Source organism: Lactuca sativa, chromosome 3 (assembly GCF_002870075.4).
Source record: "Lactuca sativa cultivar Salinas chromosome 3, Lsat_Salinas_v11, whole genome shotgun sequence".
Classification (NCBI taxonomy): domain Eukaryota; kingdom Viridiplantae; phylum Streptophyta; class Magnoliopsida; order Asterales; family Asteraceae; genus Lactuca; species Lactuca sativa.
Window position 1 is genome coordinate 77,870,077 of NC_056625.2, and position 26,029 is coordinate 77,896,105.

Sequence of the window (26,029 nt, forward strand, 5' to 3'; positions counted from 1 at the left end):
TTAAAGATTTAATATAAAAGTTAAAGAATAAACTTTTACATGGAATGTATCAATATAATTCATCCATAGGTTCAAAATGAGATAATCATCTAAATATGAGATCTAAAGTATTTGAATTGTAGGTGCCATCCACTCATCCTTAGGTTTAAAGTATTAATGTGTATTTTAACAAATTTATAACATAAAATATTATAAAAATGGTAAACTGGGGAACAAAAAATAGATTATCAAAGACTAATAATTAATTATATATTAATATTTGCTATATATTAAAAAGTGGTACGATAAAAAAAAAAAAGAATATGTTTAAATATTTAGATATTGTGTTTTAGTGTATAGCTAGGGATTGGATACGCCATAGGAATGCACAAAAGGGAAGCATTTTGTCTTGTCTTGTATTTGCTTATTTTTTTAACTGAAACAAATTATACCAGTTTGAAGTTCATTGTCAGGAGTTTCAAGTTCACTGTCAGCAGGTAATTATTTTTAGGATGTTAAAGTTGATACCCTTAGGAACAGTGATTTGTTCCTAATGGACCACTTATATTTTTCTTTGCTACGTGTTATGTTCTGCCACATAGAATTGGTACATGTCATCTTATGCTCACACCTTTCACCGCCTCTGCATCTTTGAAGTTGAAACAAAGCATGATCTAACTATAAGTATAGTGTCTTTCAGATAAAGATGCTTGTAAGTAAATTGATTTGAGATCTAGATACCTGAAAATTAGAAATCAATGGGAAATTGTTACACTTTTCAGCTGTGAGTGAGAGATTAGGAGAAATGAACATATACTTACAGGTAAGTTAACGTTGGTATCTGAGCATGTCTAAATGGAAGTATCCCAGACATTTTGTTGGAAGATAAATGAGTGAAAAAAAAAAACCACAATATACATTACAATTTGTTTTAAAAAATACCTTTTGTTTATGAAAATTGAAAATAAGTATTAACATTGAATACTCACAGAATATCCAGATGTTTGGGCAATTAAAATATTAAAAATTGATGTTACAGAAAACCCTAATCCAAATTCTACAAATTGGGATAATGAAGCAGAAAGGTAATCAGAGGAAAGATAACAACTTATCGCAACATAGCTACCCTCCTTTTGTTCTTGTTCCGTGTCTGTGAGCAGTACGTCGGTCATCAATCGAAAGTCATGTAGGATTCTTACCTGATTTTGTTAAAAGGGTACATGTTAGCTGAAGATTCAGACAACGATGAGCAGAGAGTGCCCGGAAACATTGTTACTCAATTAATAGGATCTATTACATGATTGGATGGAATTTCATCATGGAGAATTGAATTGAACATGGTTACATCAAGTCTGGAAACACAATGTTCCATCACCTGATCATTTAAAATTTCAAGGATATTAATGAAATTGATGACAATTTATTTCATTCATTTCAATAGCATCAACAACTATTTATCTTCTAAAAAAGTCATCCGAACTTGCCATTCTTCCCAAAAATGAGAGGCAACCACATTCATGCCCCCCTGCACAAACAGGACAAACTCTCTTGAAAGCATCATGAAGAGCATTTTGACATAGATTAGTGGAAAAGTCTCCATGTAACTTTGCATTTGCTTCATTTGTAAGCATTTTAGGCTTCAAAGTCTGCACCCACATCCATAAGATCACAAGAACTTACTAACAACCTTAATGCCAATTTTGTCACAAATTATTGTATACAATGAAAAAAGACTTTGTACCTGGCACCAAATAGACTCAATGATTCAGAAAAGATCCCTGACTCGATTTTCTCAAGTTGAGATGTGAATGTTCTTGTTTCTTGTCAATCGTCAAATTAATTCGTGACATCGGACTTATTGGATTGTTTATTTCCAAATGCTTGGGTAATCATATCCCTCAGTACAACAATGTTTGACCACCAAAAAGTCAGCCTGCAAATGCAAAGTAGGTACTCAATATCAATCCACAATATCAAGAAGCAAAGATAACATATCAATGCAAAGTGAAGTAAGTACCTTGAAACATCATTCCCACAAGACATGGAAATCATATTAATCCCTGATACAATGTTTCTAGCAACAGACAACCGCTTGCTTGCATACCAACATCTGAAAAGTGGGATTCCCTAATTGCCCCAGTGAAACACGCCTTTTTCCAATTACCTACTCATAAAAATGATCAAATTAAAATAAACTTCAAAATAGAAGTTTCTTCTGTGTAAACCTTACAGAAAACATGAACCAACCGATAGTACACTTTCTATTTAATTACAATTTTTTTTCAAGAAATAATTAATGACATAATTTGAAGAATGAGTTTAATAAAATCGTTTTGTAATATATTATGTATTATAATAAATTGTTTCATTTTTTTCTAAATCGAATGACCCGTCTAAATAACACCAAGATTATGTTTGTCACGTTAGCTGATAGCTGATAAGATAGCTGAAATATGTAAAATGGCATAAAATGGTATATAGAAGATTGAATTTTTTTTATAATCTATAAAAAGTATATTTGGGAGAATATAAAAAAATAATAAATAATAAAAAAAAGCTCGTTGGATTGGTGTCTGAATACGTTAAGCCAATTTTTATTTAATCCACATTAACACAAAAATACAACATATGAGTGTTTTCTTTTTTGACATGATGTTTTTTGAAAATTTGTTCATTTCTAAGTGAACTTTCATTTTCTAAAATTTATTTATCAAATTAAGAGTTAATAGGAAAAAGACAGGGGTATAAATCTCACCTTCACAATATTTGTAAACTGTGATATAACATCAGGAACGTATGCTTTTACTTCTTCAGTAGTCATATTAAGTCGATACCCAGCAGTGAGATCATTTTGGCCTATATCAAATGTGTACAATGCGCTTGAAAACTTGTCCATTTCAGGAAACAAGTCCTTAAAGACATCTCCTGCAACATAATGTATAATATTTTAATGCATTAAAGACAAGTTGTTATAATAAATGAGCCAAAAAGTAAGTACCTTTTTGTCGGATTATTTGGGATCTGTTCAAAAAATCAAAGAACTCTGCATACTGAATGTCTAAAGAAATCGGGCTATACCCACTTTGAAAAATTGTAGTGTTTTGACGTCGGATTGTGGATCCAGCTGTCGCATAATTGGCTCCATGGCTGAAATTTGTACCCATTGAATCCAAAAATGGACTAAGATAAGGTATTCCTAAACCTTCAGCTGAAAATTAAAACAAAATCCACTCAATTCGCCTTCTTATAATGTTACATTATTGTAAAATATTGTCATTATATATGTATCTGCCCAAAATTTAATGGTCATGTTAAAGTTGTTTCCTTTGATTTCTTTGGATATTTCTTAAGATGGATTTTTTTGAAGAAAAGTTATGGAACTTGTCAAAATTATCTTTTGAGAGTAGAAAAAAAATATGTATGAAAAGAAACATTAATAAAATATGTAACGTTTGTTGACTAATTAGATATGTATCGCCATCAATAATATAAAAATGAACAAATAAAGTCGGGAAATTAAAATTGCATGGCTCAAATTTTTGACTAACAAACCCTGGCATGAAGATTCTGATCATAATACAGCCAATTTCCAAAACACATTTGGGGAATCACGGGATTAAAAACTACAATTAAAGTTTCGTCTATATGTTGATTTCACTCAAATCGATGGATCAATTTGAACTGATAAGATACGACTTTACGCTAAGAATCATAAATCGGAAAATTATGAGTTTCAGGATCGATAAATTTGGATTCTCAGGGTAAACTACACTTACGATTCTGATAAATTGATGGAGTGTTTTTTCGGTGCAGAAGATAGGGAATTACGAACCTATGAAATCGATTAGTAGACGGCCATCGCAGTAGCGGCCGGAAGGAGAATGGAAGAAAGTTTCGCCGTTAGGCGGAGGAGCTTGTCCGAACATCGCCGATAAACCACCAGTATCCGAATTTGAATCACCGAAGTTGAATACTGCCGGAAAATTACAGTCCGGCGAAGAGAAAGTCGGAATTAGTAGCAGTAATGTAACAGAGATCATAAATCCACAGATCGGAAACATTTTCATCGGAGAGATCTCTTGAGAGAGAGATTTGAAATTTAGAAAGGAGAAGAAGCCGATTGAGGTTTGAGATTTTATCAGTTTTTGAGTATAAGTTTAAAGGGTGTTAGTTTTTCGGTGCTTCTTCAACCCTTAAGTCAAATATGTTAATCATATAACAATATTTATACATTTTCCTTCATTTTTCATATATAAAATAAAAGTAAAATACATTTAAAATGGCAATCCATATGGAGTTTTTATTACCTAAAGTGTTGCATTTTTTATGTTTTACTTTTTATGGTGTTTTTAAATGTGATGCACGATGATGAAATATGTTATATTTTTCGGAAAATTCTTTTGGAATTTTTTTTTAATTAAGTCTATTTTTCTTTTAAATAAAAAAACACAAACCTAATATTGAATTTTGACTTCATCCTGTTTATCATTGTCATTCAATTCCTCTCATCCACCAAAAACATATGGCCATCCTCATCACGTTCTAAGACAACTCACTTTCTTCAAAGTCTAAGTCATAATAATCTCTCATGTAAGGATTACTTTCGACCATAAACTATAAAGTAAGAAATCTATAATTTTAACACAACTTATAAATAAAGGAGGGATTTTTACCATACACACATTACATTAATAGTGTCAATGGTCCAATGTTGCTATTAGTCGGTGGAATTTCATTTGAGCTTTTTTCTTTGGACAAACCCTAATTAAATATCCTCTTGAATGAGGCGTTATTTTTTTCTGAGTTTATCAATGTTCATTTCCACATGATTGAGGGTTTAATAAGAAAAGGGGTGACATCAAGGGTGTTACCGAGAGAATTATAGGAAACCCGTTATGTGGTCAATATTGAACAAAATTGGAAAACATGATATTCAATTTAGGAAAACAATACAACATCAAAATCGAAAAAATAACAATAGAATGTCTTTTATAACATTTACCTATATATTAATTACATTATTCTCTTTCAATTTATCAAAAGTTTACATCATTGTAAGGTACACCTCCTTTTCAAGTAATTAAGTTTTAATAGATAGGAATGCTTAAAAATGGATCAATATATTTGAAGTTTTTAGTCTTGGGTGGTGCAATTTGATAGGTTCCAAACGAGTTGGAAAGAGCTCAAGGTTAATTCAACAATACTAAATTAAGGGGCTATTTGATAACCTCTTAATGAAACTATTAAGAGATGACCTTTAAATCGGTCAACATTCAATACGACTTTGATATTGTCTCTAAACTAATCAAAAGCCTTTAAACGGTTAATAAAATCTACCTTCTTTTAACCAGTAAAATATCAGAATCATTCAACACTAAATGACTTATTTTAATCTAACAACTCGTAAGTTTGAATTTGATTTAACAACATGATGAGTGTTACTCAAACTTGATTCGAGAAAGATTAGACATCTCAGGATAATTTAAAGTTATCATTTGAAATAACTTTTAATAAAATAAGCCTGAGCCCAAAATTCAGATTTTAGAATAACAACTATAAGCACCATCTATATTCAATAAATATAATAAAAATAAAGCATGTTTGATTCAAGTCCCTAAAACTTAGAATTCGAATAATTTCCACTAAGAACCCTACCTATAACAAATTTGGATATCAAAGCCAAATACTACCTTAATGTTGTCTACGGCAGGCCAATCCTAACGGGATTGGCGGGTCAGAAAATGACCCATTTACAATTTGATCAAATACCCATTTATTGGCTGCTTGGGTGTAATGTACGCCATCCCAATTTATCGCAGTCGTTGGATCTGCACAAGCTTTACCCACCAAGATTTCCGTACCATTGATTTTGATCTTCCCACCACAACCAATATGCACATTGTAGTTGTACTTTCCTCCATGACCACAACAAGCTCTCAATGCATGTTTAAACCCTAAATTTCAAACAAACATACAAGTCTTTAAATCACATGAACAAAACACTTTCTTGTACCTTATTTGCAAATAATGCAAGATTTATCTTAAATTAAAGAATTGAATAAAATCACTCACGTAGGTGATTGATGCTTTGGGTAATGAGTGCATATTTGACTGAATAGATATCGACGTAGGTGATTGCTGCTTTTGGTAGATGCTCACGTAGTTGATCTACAGTTTGTTTTAACCGAAGGTTAAAATACCGAGCAAGTTCGTTAAATGGGCCCACACATCCATATTTGTCCACTTGTCCAGTTGTGACTGGTTGACGATCGAGGACGTATGGTAGACACCCAAATGGACCAGTATTGTGTATCCAAAATGCTCTTCCTCCTTGATTATAGATATCCTAATAAAAAAACTAAATTCGTTACAAAATGTAATAATAAACATATTATATGATCATAATATTTGTTTCTGAAATGGTTCATATATATTATATACGAAAATTAAAAGGGAAACACTCACCTTGATCACAGTTTTGAATTGACCTAATATATCTGGTACGGACTCCCTAACTTGCCTAAGAGATAAGTTTTGGAATAAGCCAGCAGTCAAATCATTTTGCCCGATATCAAATGTATACAAAGCACGTGAAAAGTCTTCAGATTTGGGCATCAAACGCTTAAATACTTCATCAACTACACAATGAAATTTATAAATCACACAAATGCTTATAAATATGATTACTAGATATCATAATAATATGAAAAATGTTACCTTTTTTGGTGCGAAAATTTTGTACCCTACGATGGAAATCATTAAATTGATACCATTGAACATTTAGAGAAAAAGGACTGAACCCACTTTGGTGGAGGGTTTGGTTTTGTGGCCTAATGGTCGAACCAGCTGTGGCAAAATTGGCTCCTTGGGTGAAGTTCGAGCCAAGTGCATCTAAGTATGCACTCAAGTATGGCAGCTCGAAGCTTTCAGCTGCAAAATTTAAAAAAAAAAAACATTAATTGCTAGATAATGTTTTAAGAATTATACAAATGTACATTTTATCTTAGAATTAATATAAAGTTTATATTAATGAATATGGTGAACTAGTTAAATTGAAAGGTCATATATAATTTTATTTATGGTAAATACACATCATCAAATATATAATATAATTTCATTAATTTATTTATCATACCATATTTTTCTTTTACAGATTTTTACTGGGAAAAACAATTCATTTCTAACAGTTCTCATTGTTATGATACAGAAAAAAATAGAAGTATAAAACATTTATAAAAGAAATATAATCTATAATTATAACTTAGTAGATCTTTCATATATAAAATATTTTATTAAAAAACAAAAAAGTATTGTTATGCCATTCAGTCACGTGCAGCTCCAATTATACGATTTTGGACACGAGTTAGGGACACCATTAATCGTCTGTCACGTGAATAGAATATAGTCGTGTTTTCAGGTCATATAAAAATAAATCTTTTGTACAATTAAACGACTTTTTCTATCGCGAGATAATCATCATTATTGAAAAAATCATGAAACTAGCCACATAGAGAAAATCCAAAAAGTTCATTTTACTATTGATAAATAATTAAATATGGTAAATATTGTTATCTATAATTATAATACTACCCTTTATGTCATTTTAATTTTAATGATTATCCAATAAATACATCAATTTTCTGATTTCAACCAAGTAACTAATGGATCATACAAAATTTACCCAAGAAATATCTTATTGAATATGCAAAAGAAAGAGATTTGTATAATAAATACCTATAAAATCGATAATAAGCCGGCCATCACAGTACCTACCGGCCGGACCATGGAAAAAGGACTCTCCGTGGGGTGGTCCGGCCTGCCCAAACGCCGCCGATAAGCCACCAGTGTCGGAATTCGAGTCTCCAAAGTTGAAGATCGCCGGAAAATCACATGGGTGTTTACTGGCAATGGCACCGACAACTGAGTTCCTCAACAGAACCACTAAAAACAACATAAAAGCTTCTGCCGGAAGATTCCTCCGGAGGCGGAGCTCCATGACTGACTAAGAGATAGAGAAAACGGTGAGGGGGGAGAAATTGGTAGGAAAACGAAGAAGATAATGTGTCAGTAAAAACTAACCCATTACATGTGCATCATGGGCTTTATGCCATTTGCATATAGTAAGGAATTACCAAAATGGGTCTTTCGAAAGTGGTGGGTTTCATGGGCAAGGAATAAAAAGAAGCAAGATTAAGGGGTATTTATGTCTTTTCGAGAGTAAAACAGGATGATATGAGCTTCAAAACTGTCGTCTTGGCTAAATATAGGTTTACAAAACGATATCCCACTTTCTGTTTGAGACTAAAACTATAAAAATAATGATTTATATGTTTTCAAGGAAAAGATTTTGTTACATCTTTTTTTAGTATTATTTAACTATAAATATAATGAAAAACTGTACCCAAACCTAAGATGTAATGTAATTTAAAGCTCGAAGAAAAAAGATCAAGTTTAATAACATGGGTTGAATTGTCTACTTTTATAAGTACGGATTTTTTTTATAGCTTTTATAGCAACATATTTTATAGAACTTTATGTTTGTTGCAATGCATAGCTTGAAACTTTAAAAAAAGATATATTTTTATAGAGATAAAAACTAATACTCAAATATGTTGCTATTTTATGCATTTAACACAAAAGAACATTGATAAATCGCACTGAAAACTGGTTAATTGCACAAAATAAAGTCCCTTTTAATATATTTTTGTCTAATCTTGATTTTGTTCATCTAAACTAAGTTTTGCACAACAAAGTTGGGTGGTTGGGTATGTTGATGGGGATGAGAGTTGTGAAATAGGATAATACAAATTATCAAATGCATGAAGTTATATTGAATAGTAATCTTATTTAATAACTCTTTAATTGAGATTTAGCTAACAAAATAATATTGTTATGTCGTGTTTTTGTATTAGTCGGGCCGAACTTAACATAAACTGTTTACTTTGACTCTTTGAGTCTTTGATGTTGTAAAATGGGATAAGATGTGTACAATACAAATTTAATCTCATTTTTCTATTGTTTATAACATTATACTTTTATCTTTAGGTTAATAAATTCCATAAACATTCATGTTTATAGTTATCTATGACCTGGAATTAAAAAATATATGTTTAAAATTATGGTGCCATTTTACGTATCTAACACAAAAGCATATGTTTATGGCAACATATATCTTTTTAACTAAACTGAGTTTTACACATATCTCCGACAAAGGTGGGTGGTTGGATAGGGTGATCCGGATGAGAGTTTTAAAATTGTATAATACAAGTTATCAAATGCATGAATAGTGTTGAAAAGTAATAATATACAAAACTACAATTTGAAATAAATTTTGAAATTTTCTAAGGAAGGAAATATGTTTGAACTTTGGACCGGTTCTCATTGGATAATCAATCTGCTAAAATTAAAATTCATGAAATGATGTATAGTTCTTTTATCATTTTTTGGTATTAGCCCGTCCGAACTCGACATAAGACCCTAAGTCTTTCATTATTTTAATCTTTCATTCAATATTAACGACACATCATTTCACAACCTTTTCCTTCAAAGAAATACTCATATTAACATTTCACCAAATTTTATTAATTTTTAATAGTGATATTTGAATATGAGAGATTCGATGAGTTTAGGTCATTAGTATAATAAGTTGTTGTAAGACCTGTAAAAACAAATTTATGCTTATGTTTTCTGTATCAGTTATGACATCTAAGCTTTTAAGTAGTAATGAAAAACGTTTCTCTGGAAATGACTTGATATTAATATGATCTCACATCAAAATAATGTTTTGGGACAAATTCTAAATTAATGTATTCTTTTTAAAAGATACTCTATTTTAAATAAACATAAAGAAAAAGCTTTTAATTAGTCGTATAATTGAGGATGTCACATCGGTTATCAAAGAATTTAATCGACTAATAGAGGTTGGAAAGATTACGGGCAATGACATGAAATGGTGTACAGGATATCTACATAAATTGTTATGTAGAATAGATGAAATTAATGGTCAATAGAATCAACGATCATGTTTAAAAGTGGTGTGCTTGAATACATGTTGGATGATTTGGAGATTGAGAATCATGGACACTTTTTGATCCTCCTAGACGCTTTATTTTTTATATTAGTGCCGTGTATTTGTTTAATTGGGTAGTAAATAAAAGTGTCAAACTTAAGCTTAATTGAATTGTTTTTGTGCAAAACATTGGAGCCATTATTTCGTTGTAATTGCCTTTTTTATTTTATAGCATTTTGGTAAACTCAAAAAATTAAGCCGTTATAAAATACTTAGGTTGTGAATGGTTTTGCACAATTCTAGCTAAAAAAATCAGTTAACCCTAAAACGTTACAAAATAAAAGTATAAATCTTAAAAATGTTGTATATTTATAGTAGGTATAATTTCTTTGTTTTTTAAACATTAATCATAGATTATAAATAAGGTCAAAATATCTCTTGTAAATGTAATTATGGTTTAAATGGGTACAAGATGCACTTTATTTAAATATGTCAAAACTACAATGATGGTAGCTAAAAATTTAATTTAAACCAACCCAAGGGTTGGCCTAACGAATGCACTGTTAACTAAAATTTAGAATTATGGAATTAGGGTTGGATTTGTGTGTCTAATTGAACAGGTTGGAACATAATACACACAAATCTTAGTGGATCCGTACCTACACTGATTCCAGAAACAACACTGATGTCGATCTCTTTCATCAGCCTCAACCGACCGCCTCAACTGGTCAACTAAAGCAATCAAGCAGCTCCCGTCGTTGATTTTTGTTCGGTTGGTAAACAATCCCGATACACCTAAAATTGAAAAATCCAAGCACTTGTTGAGGTAGTTACCTGGAAAGATTAGAATTAACAGTGAACGGTCCATCATGTAAGAACGAAAATAACAAATGGTTTGTTGCCTCTGGAGTATTCGACATATGACAGGACTTTGGAAGAAGCTGGTAGCATGAGTGGGCCGGAGATGAAGCAGTGGAGAAATCAATTGATTACTTGAATGCTTTTGGGAGCGGCTAACCAATTTAGGGAAATTAGAATGCGAATGTTTACCTTTGATTTGGAATTGTCGATTCCATGCATACGATTGCGATGAACAGCAACGTCAAGCCCATCCCCCTAAATCAAACCCTAGAACCCATCGACTGAAGCGGTAGAAGAGAAAGAAGATGAAAATGGAAGGGAGGATAAAGATCTTATTTCCGAAGCGTTCGTCACCAACAGGAGGAATAAGATCAGGCAGAGCCTGGGTAACAGTGGTTCGTCGTAAGGAAGAGGAGTCGGCTTGAGAGACAATTAGAGCAAAAGGCAGAGAAGAATGTAGAACGGTGGATTATAGAATGGGAGGCGGTGGAAACATAGAAAAAAGTGTCATGGGGGTGGTGAGTTGTCTGAGGACTGAGGAGATAACACGTAGTAGTGTGCCCTGGCCTTCACGTGAAACCACTCTCTTAAAGAATGGAAAAGGACAAAAAGAAGTCGAAAAGAAACCCATAAAACCAAAAGGAAAAAAGAAAAAAAATCTCCACCAATCACAAAAGAGTACTATCCATCTTGTACTTTAAAATTAGTATATATATAAATAAATTGGAGTAAAAAAATATAATAAATCTAGGATACTCACAAAGGTGGCTAAAGTAAAACATGAGCCATTTCCGAAATCCCTAAAGCTTGTTTTATGTATTTTAAGGTCGGGCGTGTTCGGTAAAATTAGCTGGTAGTGGGTAGCTTGTAGCTTTTAGAATTTTGTTAAACGCTGCATGAAATAACATTTTGATTTGAAGCGTTTTGTTTAAACTAAACGCTAAAAGCTTGTAGTGTCAAATAAGACTTTATGTTCAAAACGGAGCGTTTTGTTAAACGCTAGAAGCAAGAAGCTCTCAAATGCTCCCACACGCTCTGTGCCGAACACGCCCATTGTAAGATTGGATCGACATTAGAAGATCCAATAAAAATGGATTAGTTTTCAAATTTATTTACAATGTTTTGTCTGTGCAAGACCAATTAAATTTAATATGGATTAAAACATCTATGATGAAATTAACTCTAATTTTTTAAGCATGAAACATAATTTTTATTGCTGCAAACTACAAAAATTAGAAAAAAAAAACACACAAAAATGGAAAATTGGACAAGATAATTGTGATTATATACAAATAAAGACATAAGATCATAAAGAGAATAACATAAGTGTCATGATATTATGGTTAATTTAAGATGATAAGGTGATACTAAGTGAGTCTTTTTGCCTCTTATATGAACGAAGTTTTAAGGTTCCATTAGGATTGTATCGTGTTAAAATCAAAATATCCTCTAGTTGGGACCTTAAGGTCGCAATATACATCTTGTTTCAGATAGATACTATTGTGTATTAATAACCTCTGTTGTATGTATTAAATTTTGGTTTTTAATGTTACTTTATTAAAGTTTATGCTTTGATATGGAATTTTAAATGACTAAATTGCAAAAATGGTCCATGTGGTTGATAAATTTATGTGATTTTGATCCAAAAAGCTTTGTTGTTGTGCCAATGGTCCAAAATTGGATCTTTTTATAGCTTTTGGTCCCTCACACCAACATTCGTACAAATATGTCGTTACCTGCAATAAAGACAAGGGTATTTTCGTCTTTCCACATATATGTCATCGATTAGCGCCATTTTGATGTACATACATACGTCTGAGTTAATGACCTTTCACTCTTTCCCCACTAAATCCTTTCTTAATCAAAAAAATCCTAATCGTTACTTAATATCCTGCATTTGGTCATTTCATTAAATCGAAAGTTCGTTAGTTGAGTATGCTCAAAATGTGGGATATTAAGGCAAGAAATAGGGGTTTTGATGCAATTCGAATTTACAGTAATGTACTCTTTTCTTATACATTCATTTGAAAAGAATAAAAAGCTTTTATAATCTGTATAAAGTAATGTTTTTTTTGGTTTGGTTCATTATTTTTTACTGAAGGATATCCCACCATATTCACCATTGAGCTCTATCATGGAGGGAGGTTCACAAAATTCCTAGGGATAAGATACATTGAATGCAAGAAGCAGTCAATGGATGAATGGAGGTGGCAATCAAGGAGGGAATGGAGATGGCATTCATGGCAAGAGTCAGTGTGTTTAAAAACTTATATTATGGTTTGTAACTACTTTGTTGTCATTACTTATGTTTATATGTAATTGGATGTCTTTTGGATGTAATGGTTGAACACATTTGTCATGATTGTATTTTGGTCCTTTAGCTCTTTTGGCCATGAATTTAATATCAAACTTTTGTGATTGTAAAAGAATGATATTTCTGGTGTATTTTTGATGGTTTTAAGAGGACCACATTGATGTTTATTAGTTATGTTTCGTAAGAACATGTTTAATGGTTTTTGTAGGCTTTGATGAGTTTGTTATGAAACAACCAATACACATGAAAATTAGGCTATGAATACATTACATTGTCATTGAAACCATGCAAGGGGTAAACGTTTATGAAGTTGTCCAAAATAACCCTAATTCAATATTACAATATCAAATAATAAAAAACAACCACATTCCCCTATTATAATATCATAATCCAAAAACACCCACAATTCCATAGAACAACATGGGTCCCTAATTCCTAAACCCTAATTGAAAAACATCCAAACTACCACAAAAGTACCCAACTTGTAAACAAACAAATTTTAGTTAACATTGTTGATGTTTCTCAATAATCCGGGTATTATCACCATAGATCTTGCACACATTGGAGGATCAGTCCATCTTATGAATCTTCATTTGGAACCCTTCAAGAGAAAAAAAACAAAAAAAATGAGGGTAAAATACCAAAATGGAACACTTACCTGGCATGAATGAAACTTCGACCAAGGTTTCTTGATGTCCAGGAGGTACGAACCACTGCAACCCTGCCATATAAACACACCACCATTTCGATTGTTGATGTCTAAGAAATTTTGAACACAAAGGGTGAGTAGGGAAGAAGATAAAGCTCATGTAGGTTGAAGATAGAAGAGTGAGGTATGTACCTACTATATTTATTTTAAACAAGGTTGAAAAATCGGTCCCTATGGGCGGAAAGACGAAAATACCCTCGTCTTTATTGCAGGTAATAGTAGATTTGGACGGAAGGTAGTGTGAGGGATCAAAAGCAATAAAAAGATCCAATTTTAGACCATTAGTGCACTAACAAAATTTTTTGGACAAAATCCACAAAATTTTGTTAGCCACAGGGATTGTTTTTATAATTTTGTCAATTTTAAATCGAAGACGGTGACATGTACGCCTCGTTCCCGAGTTTAACAAAAGAAAAGAAGAAAAGAGAAAATAAGGTCACAAGAGAAAAGAAGAGAAAATAACGGAAAACAAAATTTTCTTTTGTGTTCCCGAGTTTGAGAGAAATGGAAGGAAAATGAATCATTTTGTTCTTTCTTTCTAAATCCTTCCAAATCGGAAGGAAAGTTAGGAGGGTAAATGATCCTCCCATTTCTCTCCACTTCCTTCCACTTCCCTCCTTTAATGAAACTTGGGAACACTAATTTCTTTTATTTTCTTTTCATTTCCACTCATTTTTTTTTTCCTTTCTCTCGTTAAGTTGAACTCGGTAATGGGGTGGTAAGAAACTAAGGATAGACAACTACAATTTAGCATAAAGTCATTTTCAGAAAATGAAATTTAATTGCATACAGAATATATACATAGTAAATGTTCACAACCACTACTATGCACATATATTATTGCAATTGAATAACTTTTTTAAAGATGTGGTCCACCAACTAATGCTCTATGTTTAAAATTAAATTAAGTGCTAACAGTTCAATATATAAATGAACTTAGGTAGAAAAATAGGTGAACATGAAGTTATTTGGATTAAAATCGAACATAAAAGAACGACCTGAAATTAACTTGTATGAAACATTAAATTTAAAAGTTTAACACTTGAAGGCTGAGAACGTAAAATTTTGATATGATGCATGAACATCTTTGTAGAACATTCTTTTTGTTTTTCTTCATGTTAAAACTTAGAGCCCATTATTTTTCCATTTAGCCCAATAAGCTAATATATTGTATATTAAATAGAAAAACAAACAATCATAAGCTTAATCGTGAAAAGAAACACCAACAAAACTTATTTGGTGTATATATAATATTCTGAACTTTTTATGTTATATGTATACATAATATATACATAATTTAACTCTAATGTATAAAATTATTTTATTTGTAATCAATGAATTTTTATTTATAGAAATAAAATATTAAATACAATAAAAGTTCATCAAAGCCAATATAAGTTACAACACAAATGATATTTTACAAAATAAAATCATATTTTAATTATGATGAAAAATCATATCATTATAATCTATAAGTTATGGAAATAAAACCACGATGAAAAAAAAAATGTTGATAACGAGTAAATATTAACAAAATGTAAGAAGTTATATTCCTTAAGCAACATTCATTTCATTTCATCAAACGATACACTCTTGTTTTCTTTATTCGTTAACTAGGTGTGAAACCCGTGTATTACACGGGTTGATTTAAAAAAATTAAACATTAAAGTGTAAACATAAAATATTTTTTAATGTATAACTTTAAAATAAAGAATATACATATTTATTGCAATTTAATATCATATATATCATATTTAATACTTTACATATATAAGAAGATGACTTTAATTTTAAAAATTGAAATAAACCAAAAATTGACAAGTGGATAATATTTATTTCTAAAATACTACAAAATGACAAGTGTCAAAATTAATGAGAGGTTGACATATGTCAAAAAAACCTTCATTTATTAAAGAGGATATAGGGTTCAAGGTTGTGTTTGGGCTAATGGGTTTTTTTTCAAGTTCCAATCAATCCGAATCGACCTGAATTGCTATAGCCACCATCACCAACCCCACAATGGATTGGTATTTTATCCTATAAAATTTTCATCTTGGGTCTTGGCCATGAAGCCATGAACCCACCCATAAATGATAAATGTTTTATAAAAAAATTAAATATAATATGTGGAAACCCTAATAAAAGCGCTTGGCATATATAATATTACACAAACAAGACAACAATTTATTTTAGGTTAATTACTATTTTAGACAAATTTTCTTAAAGCTCTTTTTGTATTCATCTATAGACGACAAACTTCAGGGCACTAACATAATAGCACCTAAAAGATGTCATTTCATCTGAAATGAAGAAACTACACCTTTATTCTACATTTAAAAAAATATATAGTAGTATCTTTTAATCAAAAGTTAAATATTAAAAGGGCGAATATTCTTTTTACCAATGGGCCGAACGGGCTACTTTTGCTATTAGGCCCATTACGTGGGGCTTCTAAGTTTTACTTTCTCTCACTCTACTTTATTCTTTATATTAATTATAAAATTGAAGAAAATTTGAAATAGTCCAACAAATTATGTGTGTCCGATTAATTAGATAATTTATTTATTTATTTATGTTGAGGTTCTTAAACAAATTTCTTTTGATTAACCGGCTATCACATGTTTATCACTTACGTCAATTTTTTTATATTTAATTTTGATTACTAAAACTTTTTTTTTTGGTACACGTACGTTCCTGCACCAAAAAAAAGTTAAGTTTCTTGGTTAGTATCTACTAAATGTGAGACCCGTATATTATACAGGTTGATTAAAACAAAATGTTAATATAAATGATTAAATGGAAAATTTATTTGAATTTGAAATTTAAGATAACTGAAAATTATGAGAAAAAAACATGCAAAAAATAAATAAATTAAAACTATATGTTTAGTTATCAAATTTGTGTACTAAACGGGTAAATTATAACAAAATGCTAAACACAAAGGTTTAAACTGTAAATTTATTTGAAATTGAAATTAAAATTTAGAATTTGAAATTAATAGTCATTATGGTAGGTTTAATTTGTGGAAGTTATATTAATGATATATTGGAAATAAAAAATGAAGTAAATGGCAAGTGGAAAATAAATATATTTCAAAATAATGACAAAATGACAAGTGGCTAATTGAATGAAAGAATGATATGTGGCAAAACCATTCTTATTTATTAGGATAGATTAACTAAATTTTCAAATCACCAATCAAACACCCCAAGTATCTATATACAATGTGAAATTCAAACCACAATTTATCACCTTTGACACCATGTACAATTAACACCATTAATGGTCATCTCTTTGACACTGATTATGGTTATTTTTGAACAAGTTTTCTATCATGGTGATGATTTTGTTAAATGCATATCTAATTTTCAGCCATTTCTCGTTAACGTTTCTTTTACAAAACACAATGGTTTAACCAATCAAAATCAGTTAAGCGAATCATATTTAAGGCCCTATTTGTGTATTCTATGTTATTGTGACAAAAATTACGATCTCTTGTCCTACACAAAAAAAAAAAAAAAAAAAAAAAACGAATCAGCATTAGCATTTCATGAGTTTCTCTCTCTCACAACCAAAATTGTTTTTGATTTTGTACAATTCCAAAAACAATCATTAGAAGCTATACAGGTTGTGTAACAAAAAAACATAGTCACAAAGTAGTAACTCAGATCATAAAAGTAATCATATGCTCTTCACAACAAAAAAAATTGTTTGCATACAATATAAAGTCTCTGCAAAACACAAACCTGAAATGGAACATAAAACAATCAGAAAAGTGGAGTTAAATGATTGTTTCTAGACATAAAAGAAAAAAAAACGAATATAAAAGTTAACATCAAGTCTTGTAAAGATAAAGTGAGACTAAATGACCATTTTACCCTTACACTTCCACAAAACAAATTTCACATAATTCATCAATTTTGGCATGAGAGGAGTTGGGAGGAAAAAAAAAAGACAAATAGGTAAAAAAGAAACAGCAATATGTATCATTAATTCAAAGAAATTAAGAAGTAAAAGAGAGAAAGATTATAATAAACAGATATCAAAATGCAAAATTTGGTTACCTGGATCAACTTGACTTTACACGGACCTCAATTATGTCATCATCTTCCATGTCAAGACTGCTTGGAGTATTTGAAGGGTCAATTTTGTCCCCATCAAAGGAAAACACTAAGCTTTCTACCTTACGATTTGCTTTCTCAGCATACATTTTGAAAAGCTTCTCAAATTTATCATCCTAAAAAAGTGAAAAAACAATGATGATGGGATTAATAATGTTCTTAATCATTTCATAAGGGGATTGAAAGTATTAGAAACATTCATGAATGATGATGTGATATTTTGTTACCATGTAGACACGAAACTGTTTCATGTCTTTTTTGTCTTGGATGGATATAACTATCTTTGGTCTTTCTACAGCAGGTTTTAATGGCTTCTCAATAGGAATAGGACTTTCAGAAGAAGAATCCATTGAGGCTTTAAGATCTCTTTTCACAGACTCTTCAACAGTTCTTAACATATCTTTAGCTGATTCAGTAAATGACATCAGCTCCTGTTTCTTCAGCCTACAAAAAGAACTTTAACTGATTAAAAAGAAGAAAAAAACAGCAAAAGTCTACATAAGGATAAAAAAATGTCTTTAAATATACCTCAACTCCTTTATAGTTGAATTCTCAGATAGCTTTTCCTTGTCAACAACCACCTTGGGTGGTGGTTCTAGCCAATCCAAATCATCATCATCACCACCACCATTGATATCAATTACTTTACTTGCATCTTGTACCTTCTCTACCTATCCAATCCAAAAAAAGACAAAATCCTCTTCCACTTTAAAAAGGATGAAAACTTCGATAAGACAAAAAGAGATGATTTATTGAATTCAGGTATTGCATATCCTATCCTATTGCTTAGGTATAATCAGGGTTCTTCCAAAGAGAATGATATAACCTTTCAGACTTCAAATTTAAATACAAATTACAAACTGAAGCTGCTTATGTAAGTAGAAAAAAGAAGAGCTTACAGCTGATTCAGAGGATTTCCTGCGTTTGGAAGGAATCAATGTAGAACTATCCAATGAATCATCTGCATAATCATTATTAAAGATCAAACTCATAAAAAATATTTCAACCGACATTATACAGATGTAGAAAGAGAACGAACCGTCATCGAGGCAAACGACATCCAAAGGCTGAACACGACTGTAATCAAATAGAGGTTCGAGTTCTTCCGTTTGTTCCGCCTATTTTCATAAAAAACAAAATTTAAAATCAAATTCTGAAACCCTAAAAATGATTTCAGGATTTCAAAATTTTGAAAAGAAGAAGAATCTCACCATCTCTTATTGAAGCTATGATGTTCTTGTGTTATGTTGATAGATCGCTACTCCTTTGGTTGATTTTTATCGAGAAATACGCAATTTTATTTTTGAAAACTCCGAACTGAATAAGACCTTTCTTTTATATCCCACGAAGAAGTGAAGAACAAGTCTCGAACTGGGTCATCAAACCCAAAGCAAGTCAATATGGGCCTAAAGGAGGCCGTTTCCGGATCATATATTCGGATTATATATATATTCAAGTTGGCAATCCTGAACAGTAAAGTTTCTAAGGTTTTGTCATATTTGGTCCCTTATTTTTTCTAACTTAGACATTGGCCACATTAATTTTCGGGCTTGACATTTTAACCCTTATGATTTCATTTTTTTTATTCTACATTCCTCCAACGCCCTGATCCCTCTTTATATATTTTCAATTGTTGACTGATACGTGTCTCGCATTTAATTTATTTCTTCTGGACACCGCTATTATCCTCCATTCAGTTTCTTACACATAGCGCTATGTTTCCCACCGCCTTTCTCTCATCTATACCTCCTCCTATCCATTGCCGACTCCTTCTTCCCTGTCTTCTACTCGACGTGTTCTCTTTAGAAATTGATTCACCAAATCAGCTTTCCTCAGCGTCAATCCCTTAACCATAAGTCGTAAGGACTTAATGTTTTTGATTTATAACTTATTTCTGTACGCAATGTCCATTTACCCAGTCAATTCATGTTTTTTCTGCTAAACTGTTGCTGATAAACACGCCACTATCATCCGACTAAGAGCGATGACGGAATCATCAAGATGATTGATCGCATTTGTTGATGACTTCATTGGAGTTTCCTATGGACAAAGACTACAATCGAAGGGGCAACACAACCATCTTCCTAGGGCCGGCCCAAGCGTAGGGCGACCTGGGCCACCGCCCAGGGCATCACAATGAAGGGGGCATGAAATTTGAAGGGTATAGAAGGCGGCAAAACGCAGCTCAACAATCATGCCAAAAAAATTAGAAAATGAAGAGTCGATCACGTGGAATAATCAAGCCTAAATAAGAAATCGATTGCCTTGAGTCTTGCAAGCAACGATGAGTTTTTTTAAGAATCTACTTTTTTGTTTTCTTCTTTCATTATTTAAAGTTTAAATCAAAATCTGTAATTCCTAAACTCCGAAATCTGAAATTCTACATCCGAAATAGTAACCAAAATCTTATTCTTTGCGTTTTGATTCTTTTCTTTCGAGAATTCTAAATGTATATTTGTCAAATGGATTTGTATGGTTTGCCTTAGTTTGTGGAATATGGAAATAGGAATCCCTGTAAATTTTATGATTTTTGCATTTTATAAATAGAGCGTAAACTGGACGGTTTTGCCCTTAATTTGAGTTTGGTTGTGCATTTTCTCTTGAGCTGCTGATGTGTAACATACTTTTGATCCATGTTTGGACAATTTTGCCCCTGAAGATGGTAATTGAAATTTCAAGTGGAGCTGGATGTTGTTTGTAATCTTGATGATCTCTTATGTGAAGTAAGTTGTTATGATTCAACCAGAGGTTGTATAATTTATCGACTCCGAAACAATGATCAAGGTTTTTAACTTCATTATTTATTATTTCATATCATCAAAATAGATTGCTTCTAAAGAATCTAGGTTTATAACTTCATCATTTAGGATACATGTACTAATGTACAAAGAATTATGTACTTTGGATGCTCAAAAATCAACATCGACTGACTCTTTTTAGATGATTGTGATACAGATGATGACACCATTGGAAATTATAAATGTCGTTAATGGATCGAATTCTACACCAAAAGAAAGTAAGTGGGGTTAAAATGGTCCAACATACTACACCCTGGATGTTATGTTGCCTCTTTTTAGGTAATCCTTGAACTTCTTTTTTTTTTTTGTTTTTTTTTTTTGCAGAAAGCAGTTGTTTGTTGGTGGTCTGGATATCAACATTGCAGCTTATGACAGGTAAAGTTGTACCTTTTTTGTATTCATCTACTTATTTTACTTAGGTGTTGTGAAATTTGTTTACTTTGTTAGCTCAGTTGTTATTTGGGACTTAGTTTTGTATACAAAGTCATCTTTTCCCCCTGCATACTAGCAACTATTCTTGAACAGATTTCACAAAGTGCTTTAAGCATTTGATTTCGTTTATCTGAGAGTTGAGATATATAAAATATAGGAGCTTGGGAAAAGGTTCTTAATATTGGAAATGTAATTCAACTTCCAACAATTAAAAATATTTGGTTCGACTTTCTGTGAATAATCATATTAACCTAAAACAGGGAAGAAGAATGGTTGGGATCTGAAGAGACAGTTTTGATATAAGTTTTCCCATGTTTGCAGAAGAAAAAAACAAAATCTAAATTATAACTATATAGAACACTGAAATGACAAAAGCTGCAAAAACATGGTAATATCAATAAAGGTAAAGTGAGAACTAACAATTTCTGTAGTTATCTTTTTTAATTTTGGTGTTCTTTGTTGTAAAACAATTTTCGTTTCTGATTTGTATAATTGAAAGATTCCTGCAGCTGAATAAGGGAAGGGAGGGGACTGTAGTTAAAATATTCATGCCTAATTTAAATCATTATTGTTTTCTTTTTTTTTTTGTTGTCCTTATGTTCCGCTAAGAATTCATATTACAACTAATTTTATTATTTGTTTTCCATATTTATTTACTTATTTTTAAATGTTTCAATCGACAGGATGAGGTTGAAAAATGGTTGTCACAGCATTGCTTTGTTTGGTTTTGTCTTTTGTGCGTATAGGTGGTGGCAAATGTTCAGTTTTATTGGCATGATTATTGAACGACAGATCTTCAAGACTTCACCTTTGTGTATTCACAACACTGCACTTGATTGGTATAGATGTTGACTCGAGGTGAGTCTGTCAAAACCTTTGTTCAACTCTCATACATGAAATCTGTGGTAAAATAACTTATGTTAGTGTTGACCTTTTCTTCAATGTCCAACCATTCTTTAAAGATATTCACAACAATAGCTATAATGAAAAAATGTTTGCTATCTCTAATGCATAATATCTTTGGAATTTACTTTTGAATCCTCATATATGTTGAAATAACATGAAGATAAATTATAAATTTATAGCTTACCAAAATGTAGATGGGCATGCTTTTATAGTCATTTAATTGTTAGTTTAACCAATGTAAGAGTTCAAAATTTACTTTCTTTTTTTGTCAATATGATAGGTTTTTCAGGAATCCTTTAAAGGTGATTTTTTTTTCTCATTAAATGATTGTTGATGGCGAGTTTAATTTAAATTTGGTAATCATGACAGGGAATTTTGACTACATTGTCACATAGTAATGGAGGTACAAATATGACTTTATGCAACTATTCCTTTTCTTGTAGAAATCTTCAAGGTATTTATTTCTTCATGTGAGTAGGTATAATTTTAGAGCTGCTTCATAATGAAGAACCTAATTGTATTCCTTTTGATTTGCAGCTTATTTTATCCAACATTTTCCTATGGAGAGATTATAAGAAATCACCTCCTCTTAGAATGACAAGAGAATGGAAGATTCCCAGATGCAACTGTTTCAAGGAAAGTATATTGTTGTTTTGGTATGAAAAAGCATATATATTGTTTTGCTTTGTTTTGTTTTATTTTTTGTTTTGTTTTTTTTTTTTTGTAAAAGGAGCAAGTATTATGTTTTGTGCTGTTTAATGCAGTACATGATGTACCAACTTTGTAAGGGCGTTGCTTTCTGCCATGCTCAAAAAAAAATTGATTTCTTTTCTCATTTGTTTCAGGGATCTTAAGCCCCACAATCTTTTCATGGATAAAAAGACATTGATACTTCAAATAGCAGACTAATTATTTTGTTGATTTTTTTATCAGGATATGCATGTGCGGTTAGGAGAACAAAGTCATGGTTATTTTGTTCAAGAAAAGGAAGATGCATTAGTTGCAAAAGGATGAAGAGTAACTGTACTTGCTGATATTTTATGTTTTGTTTTATTGATTAAAACTATAAAACTTCCATTTCTTTGATTTTATTTTAATGATTTAAAATTTATAATTAGTGATTGTTATTACTATTATACTTAATTTAGAGCGACAACAGCGGCAATTAGGTCCGAAAGTTACTGTGAAAGTGTACCACATCCGACCCCGCAACGCGGGGTCACTCACCTAGTTTCTATTACAATCTGATTTTGATATATTTGGATCGAATTTAAGTTTTTAAGATTATGTTTATTATAATTGGTCACAATTTATTTTTTAATAGATAATTTTTTTGACATATTCACGTATACAATCAATCAAATTAATCTTTTTTATTATTTATCAACAACCTAACACAACAATAGACATATTATATAAAAAAGTTAAATATAAAAAAATATATATATAATATTATAATTTCTATATACCATGAGTTCCTGATATTCTTTTTTCAAATATATTATCTATAAATAATGAATTATTAAAAAAGTTAGAATAAAAAAAATACAAAACAATGAATATGGTTTTGCCATGTGTCATAAATGTGGTTGTGATCATTCTTTACCTAGCGACCTAGATTGTGATCAAAATGCGTATTTTTTTTTTTTAATTTTTTTTAAACGACAAATTTAATTTATTCTTATGTTAACATAATATCTAATTTTACCTATATTCACGACGGGACTTGAATCTTCGACCTTAAAGAACAAGAACACTACCTGATACTGCTGGGTCAGAAACCATTTGGTTGCAACATCTCTCAATATACATGGTTTAACAGGTTTATTGTGTAAACTCACTAAAATAGGCTTTTTAGGCAACCATAGGACCATATTTATGAGGAGTTTTTGGGTAATCTAGTTTTTTATATTTATAAGAAAATAGATATAAAAAGCTAATTTGTAACTCCACTTAAATATATGTGTATTATATTTTAAATACAAAATAAAAAGTAGAAAACCAAATATATAAACATTAATATCGGAAATCATTGGCGAACTACGTGGGCTAAACCAAATGCGTTGTACCAAGGTAGGTAAGAATCCACTGAGCGATATGAAGCGTTCTAAATGCCATCGAGTAGTTTAATTACATCTCTTAAACATCCACAATGCATTAAACCATCGAGTAGTTTAATTACATCTCTTAAACATCCACAATGCATTTGACTTACTACATTAATTTTGCTACTATAAATTAAACTCGATAGAGTTCAATGAAATATACTTTTAATAGTTAAAAGGTTTCATTTTCCCATTGAAGAGGTCAATGGTCATTGAGCTTTATATCCATTGAATGCCAACATGACATAACACAATGGTAGAGTTTAATCCATTGAATGTCAATTAGACATGTCACCTCATTCAACTCTTCTATTGAACTGTACATTGTGGATGCTCTAAGGATAATACAACTTACTTGATTATCAAATAGTTAAATCTTTGCTGTCTTGATTTTCATAAATCACGAGTTGTCGAAGGCTCGAAGCAGTTGAATGTTTACACTTCTTGGAACACGGATTTTGTAAACGTGTCTCATAGATCATCGTTGTACAAATACTATTTGTTACATGCAATACTTTAATCACATGATCATTTGTCTACTATAAATTGTATATTGGTAGTTCGAAATATGTCTGACATTTACTACACGGTTGTACTCTAACTTTTTTCATAAACAATGGACACGGAATTCAGGGTTGGTCATGAGAATTTAAATATCCTTAAATGCTCAGGACCCCAATTTTGATCATGATCCAATGTCTTTTTAAATTGGTTACAAAAACGTTTTCTATTCTGTCAAGCTTGAGTCTTCTATCTTCAACATAATTTGTAATTAGATTTGACTTAAAAGAAAGGACATAGATTCTCATCATACGCTATACTAATTAACTAGTAAAACTTAGGAAAAATCAAACTATATTAAAAGATGGATGTTACACAATCTAGTATTGACATAGATTTGCTACGCTAATAAATATTAGTTTCTACGAAAAGATAAATCAAGTGTTATCATCAAATCTATTATAGATTTTGATACTAACACATTCAGTGGCGGAGCTTTAATATTTCATTTTTTTTTTTTTGGGGGGGGGGGGGGGGGGTTGAAAATATAATTTGTATAAACATTGGTGAACAGGGGGGTTATAGTCAAAATTTTATATTTTTGGACTAAATATGTATAAAGTTAAAGCATAGGGACTATTTATGCCAAAAAAATATGGGGGGGGGGGGGGGGCACAGCCCCCCTAGCCCTATGAAAGATCCGCCTCTGAACACATTATCATTGGTGAAGTTATTTTGACCCGTACTCATGAAGCTTGTTATGATGTTAAGATGAGGTGTAGAGGTGTTTCCACCGGTGAACACCGACCTAAAACCTAGTGGTTGTCTTATGGAATGACTACTTTCCGAATGGTCACAGAGGTGTTTGGGATTGATTCTCTCTCTCTCTCTCTCTCTCTCTCTCTCTCTCCACCCCCAAAGGTAATAAACATGTGGTGGAGGGGCTACATTGATGACATGACATGCCTTACAAGTGATGATAGCGGATAGCCTAATAAATAAGTGAAACTCGAGAATACGAGATTAAAAAATAATCAAGATTATTAGAATAAAGAGCATTTTTACTGTTCTAGTGAAACCAATACAATCAATACCTATCTATTAAATTTAGTTACGTTGCTTATTGCATTTCAATTGTTAAATTGTCGCTTATTGCATCTCAATTGGTAAATTGCCGTTTATTGCATTTCAAATGGTAAAGATGATAATTTTTATTTATTTATTTATTTTTCAACTGCTATATCCAAATCTGGTTTTAGAAATTCCAGATTTCATGGATACTACACATACAAAT

At 31.2% G+C, this 26,029-nt stretch overlaps 3 protein-coding genes and 1 long non-coding RNA gene across 22 annotated transcripts; 1 reads left to right on the plus strand and 3 right to left on the minus strand.

The window, feature by feature from the left end:
• Positions 1–364: 364 nt before the first annotated feature.
• LOC111907563 (GDSL esterase/lipase At3g26430) lies at positions 365–4,176 on the minus strand. 3 transcript variants are annotated; one of them, XM_023903357.3, is made up of 8 exons: positions 3,812–4,176; positions 2,978–3,187; positions 2,735–2,904; positions 1,997–2,143; positions 1,721–1,912; positions 1,464–1,625; positions 1,277–1,354; positions 365–1,178 (listed from the first exon to the last, which is right to left on the minus strand). In XM_023903357.3, the coding sequence occupies exons 1-4, from the start codon at positions 4,044–4,046 to the stop codon at positions 2,054–2,056; spliced, it is 705 nt and encodes a 234-aa protein (XP_023759125.1). In that variant the 5' UTR covers positions 4,047–4,176; the 3' UTR covers positions 365–1,178; positions 1,277–1,354; positions 1,464–1,625; positions 1,721–1,912; positions 1,997–2,053. The 3 variants fall into 3 exon arrangements, with proteins under 3 accessions (XP_023759125.1, XP_023759124.1, XP_023759123.1); XM_023903356.3 differs by having other exon boundaries at positions 365–720; positions 801–1,178; positions 1,277–1,625; XM_023903355.3 differs by having other exon boundaries at positions 1,277–1,625.
• A 1,342-nt stretch (positions 4,177–5,518) lies between these two features.
• On the minus strand, positions 5,519–11,498 carry LOC111907564 (alpha-L-fucosidase 3). 8 transcript variants are annotated; one of them, XM_023903358.3, is made up of 7 exons: positions 11,039–11,498; positions 10,652–10,929; positions 7,714–7,977; positions 6,697–6,909; positions 6,445–6,617; positions 6,052–6,325; positions 5,519–5,933 (listed from the first exon to the last, which is right to left on the minus strand). In XM_023903358.3, the coding sequence occupies exons 1-7, from the start codon at positions 11,098–11,100 to the stop codon at positions 5,671–5,673; spliced, it is 1,527 nt and encodes a 508-aa protein (XP_023759126.1). In that variant the 5' UTR covers positions 11,101–11,498; the 3' UTR covers positions 5,519–5,670. The 8 variants fall into 8 exon arrangements, with proteins under 8 accessions (XP_023759126.1, XP_023759129.1, XP_023759130.1 ...); XM_023903361.3 differs by having other exon boundaries at positions 7,714–7,981; positions 10,652–10,822; positions 11,039–11,496; XM_023903362.3 differs by having other exon boundaries at positions 10,648–10,783; positions 11,039–11,495.
• A 5,565-nt stretch (positions 11,499–17,063) lies between these two features.
• On the minus strand, positions 17,064–19,391 carry LOC111907566 (uncharacterized). Of its 2 annotated transcripts, none has more exons than XM_042900200.2 (7): positions 19,205–19,391; positions 19,033–19,111; positions 18,893–18,954; positions 18,522–18,664; positions 18,221–18,437; positions 17,937–18,109; positions 17,064–17,372 (listed from the first exon to the last, which is right to left on the minus strand). In XM_042900200.2, the coding sequence occupies exons 1-6, from the start codon at positions 19,205–19,207 to the stop codon at positions 17,942–17,944; spliced, it is 672 nt and encodes a 223-aa protein (XP_042756134.1). In that variant the 5' UTR covers positions 19,208–19,391; the 3' UTR covers positions 17,064–17,372; positions 17,937–17,941. The 2 variants fall into 2 exon arrangements, with proteins under 2 accessions (XP_042756134.1, XP_023759133.1); XM_023903365.3 differs by lacking the exon at positions 17,064–17,372 and adding an exon at positions 17,398–17,618 and having other exon boundaries at positions 19,205–19,389.
• Positions 19,392–19,628: 237 nt separating this feature from the next.
• On the plus strand, positions 19,629–23,246 carry LOC122196875 (uncharacterized). 9 transcript variants are annotated; one of them, XR_006189240.2, is made up of 5 exons: positions 19,633–20,777; positions 20,949–21,009; positions 21,116–21,166; positions 21,907–22,583; positions 22,667–23,246. It is a non-coding gene; the product is annotated as an uncharacterized LOC122196875 (long non-coding RNA). The 9 variants fall into 9 exon arrangements; XR_006189234.2 differs by having other exon boundaries at positions 19,629–21,009; positions 21,116–22,583; positions 22,667–22,785; positions 23,063–23,246; XR_006189238.2 differs by having other exon boundaries at positions 19,630–20,777; positions 21,116–22,583.
• Positions 23,247–26,029: the final 2,783 nt, after the last annotated feature.

What these genes read in the sequence shown, in the direction of transcription:
- LOC111907566 (XM_042900200.2), bottom strand. An exon ending in TGTCGTTTGCCTCGATGACG is followed by an intron (nt 18,955 to 19,032) that starts GTTCGTTCTCTT and finishes ATGATTATGCAG; the next exon opens with ATGATTCATTGGATAGTTCT. An exon ending in AACAGTTTCGTGTCTACATG is followed by an intron (nt 18,110 to 18,220) that starts GTAACAAAATAT and finishes TCACTTTTTTAG; the next exon opens with GATGATAAATTTGAGAAGCT.
- LOC111907563 (XM_023903357.3), bottom strand. Translation starts at nt 4,046, where the DNA reads ATGAAAATGTTTCCGATCTGTGGATTTATGATCTCTGTTACATTACTG. An exon ending in TCTACTAATCGATTTCATAG is followed by an intron (nt 3,188 to 3,811) that starts GTTCGTAATTCC and finishes TTTAATTTTCAG; the next exon opens with CTGAAGGTTTAGGAATACCT. An exon ending in CCAAATAATCCGACAAAAAG is followed by an intron (nt 2,905 to 2,977) that starts GTACTTACTTTT and finishes ATTATGTTGCAG; the next exon opens with GAGATGTCTTTAAGGACTTG.
- LOC111907564 (XM_023903358.3), bottom strand. Translation starts at nt 11,100, where the DNA reads ATGGGCTTGACGTTGCTGTTCATCGCAATCGTATGCATGGAATCGACA. An exon ending in AAATTTTCGCACCAAAAAAG is followed by an intron (nt 6,618 to 6,696) that starts GTAACATTTTTC and finishes TTCATTGTGTAG; the next exon opens with TTGATGAAGTATTTAAGCGT. An exon ending in AATTCAAAACTGTGATCAAG is followed by an intron (nt 6,326 to 6,444) that starts GTGAGTGTTTCC and finishes TTTTTTTATTAG; the next exon opens with GATATCTATAATCAAGGAGG.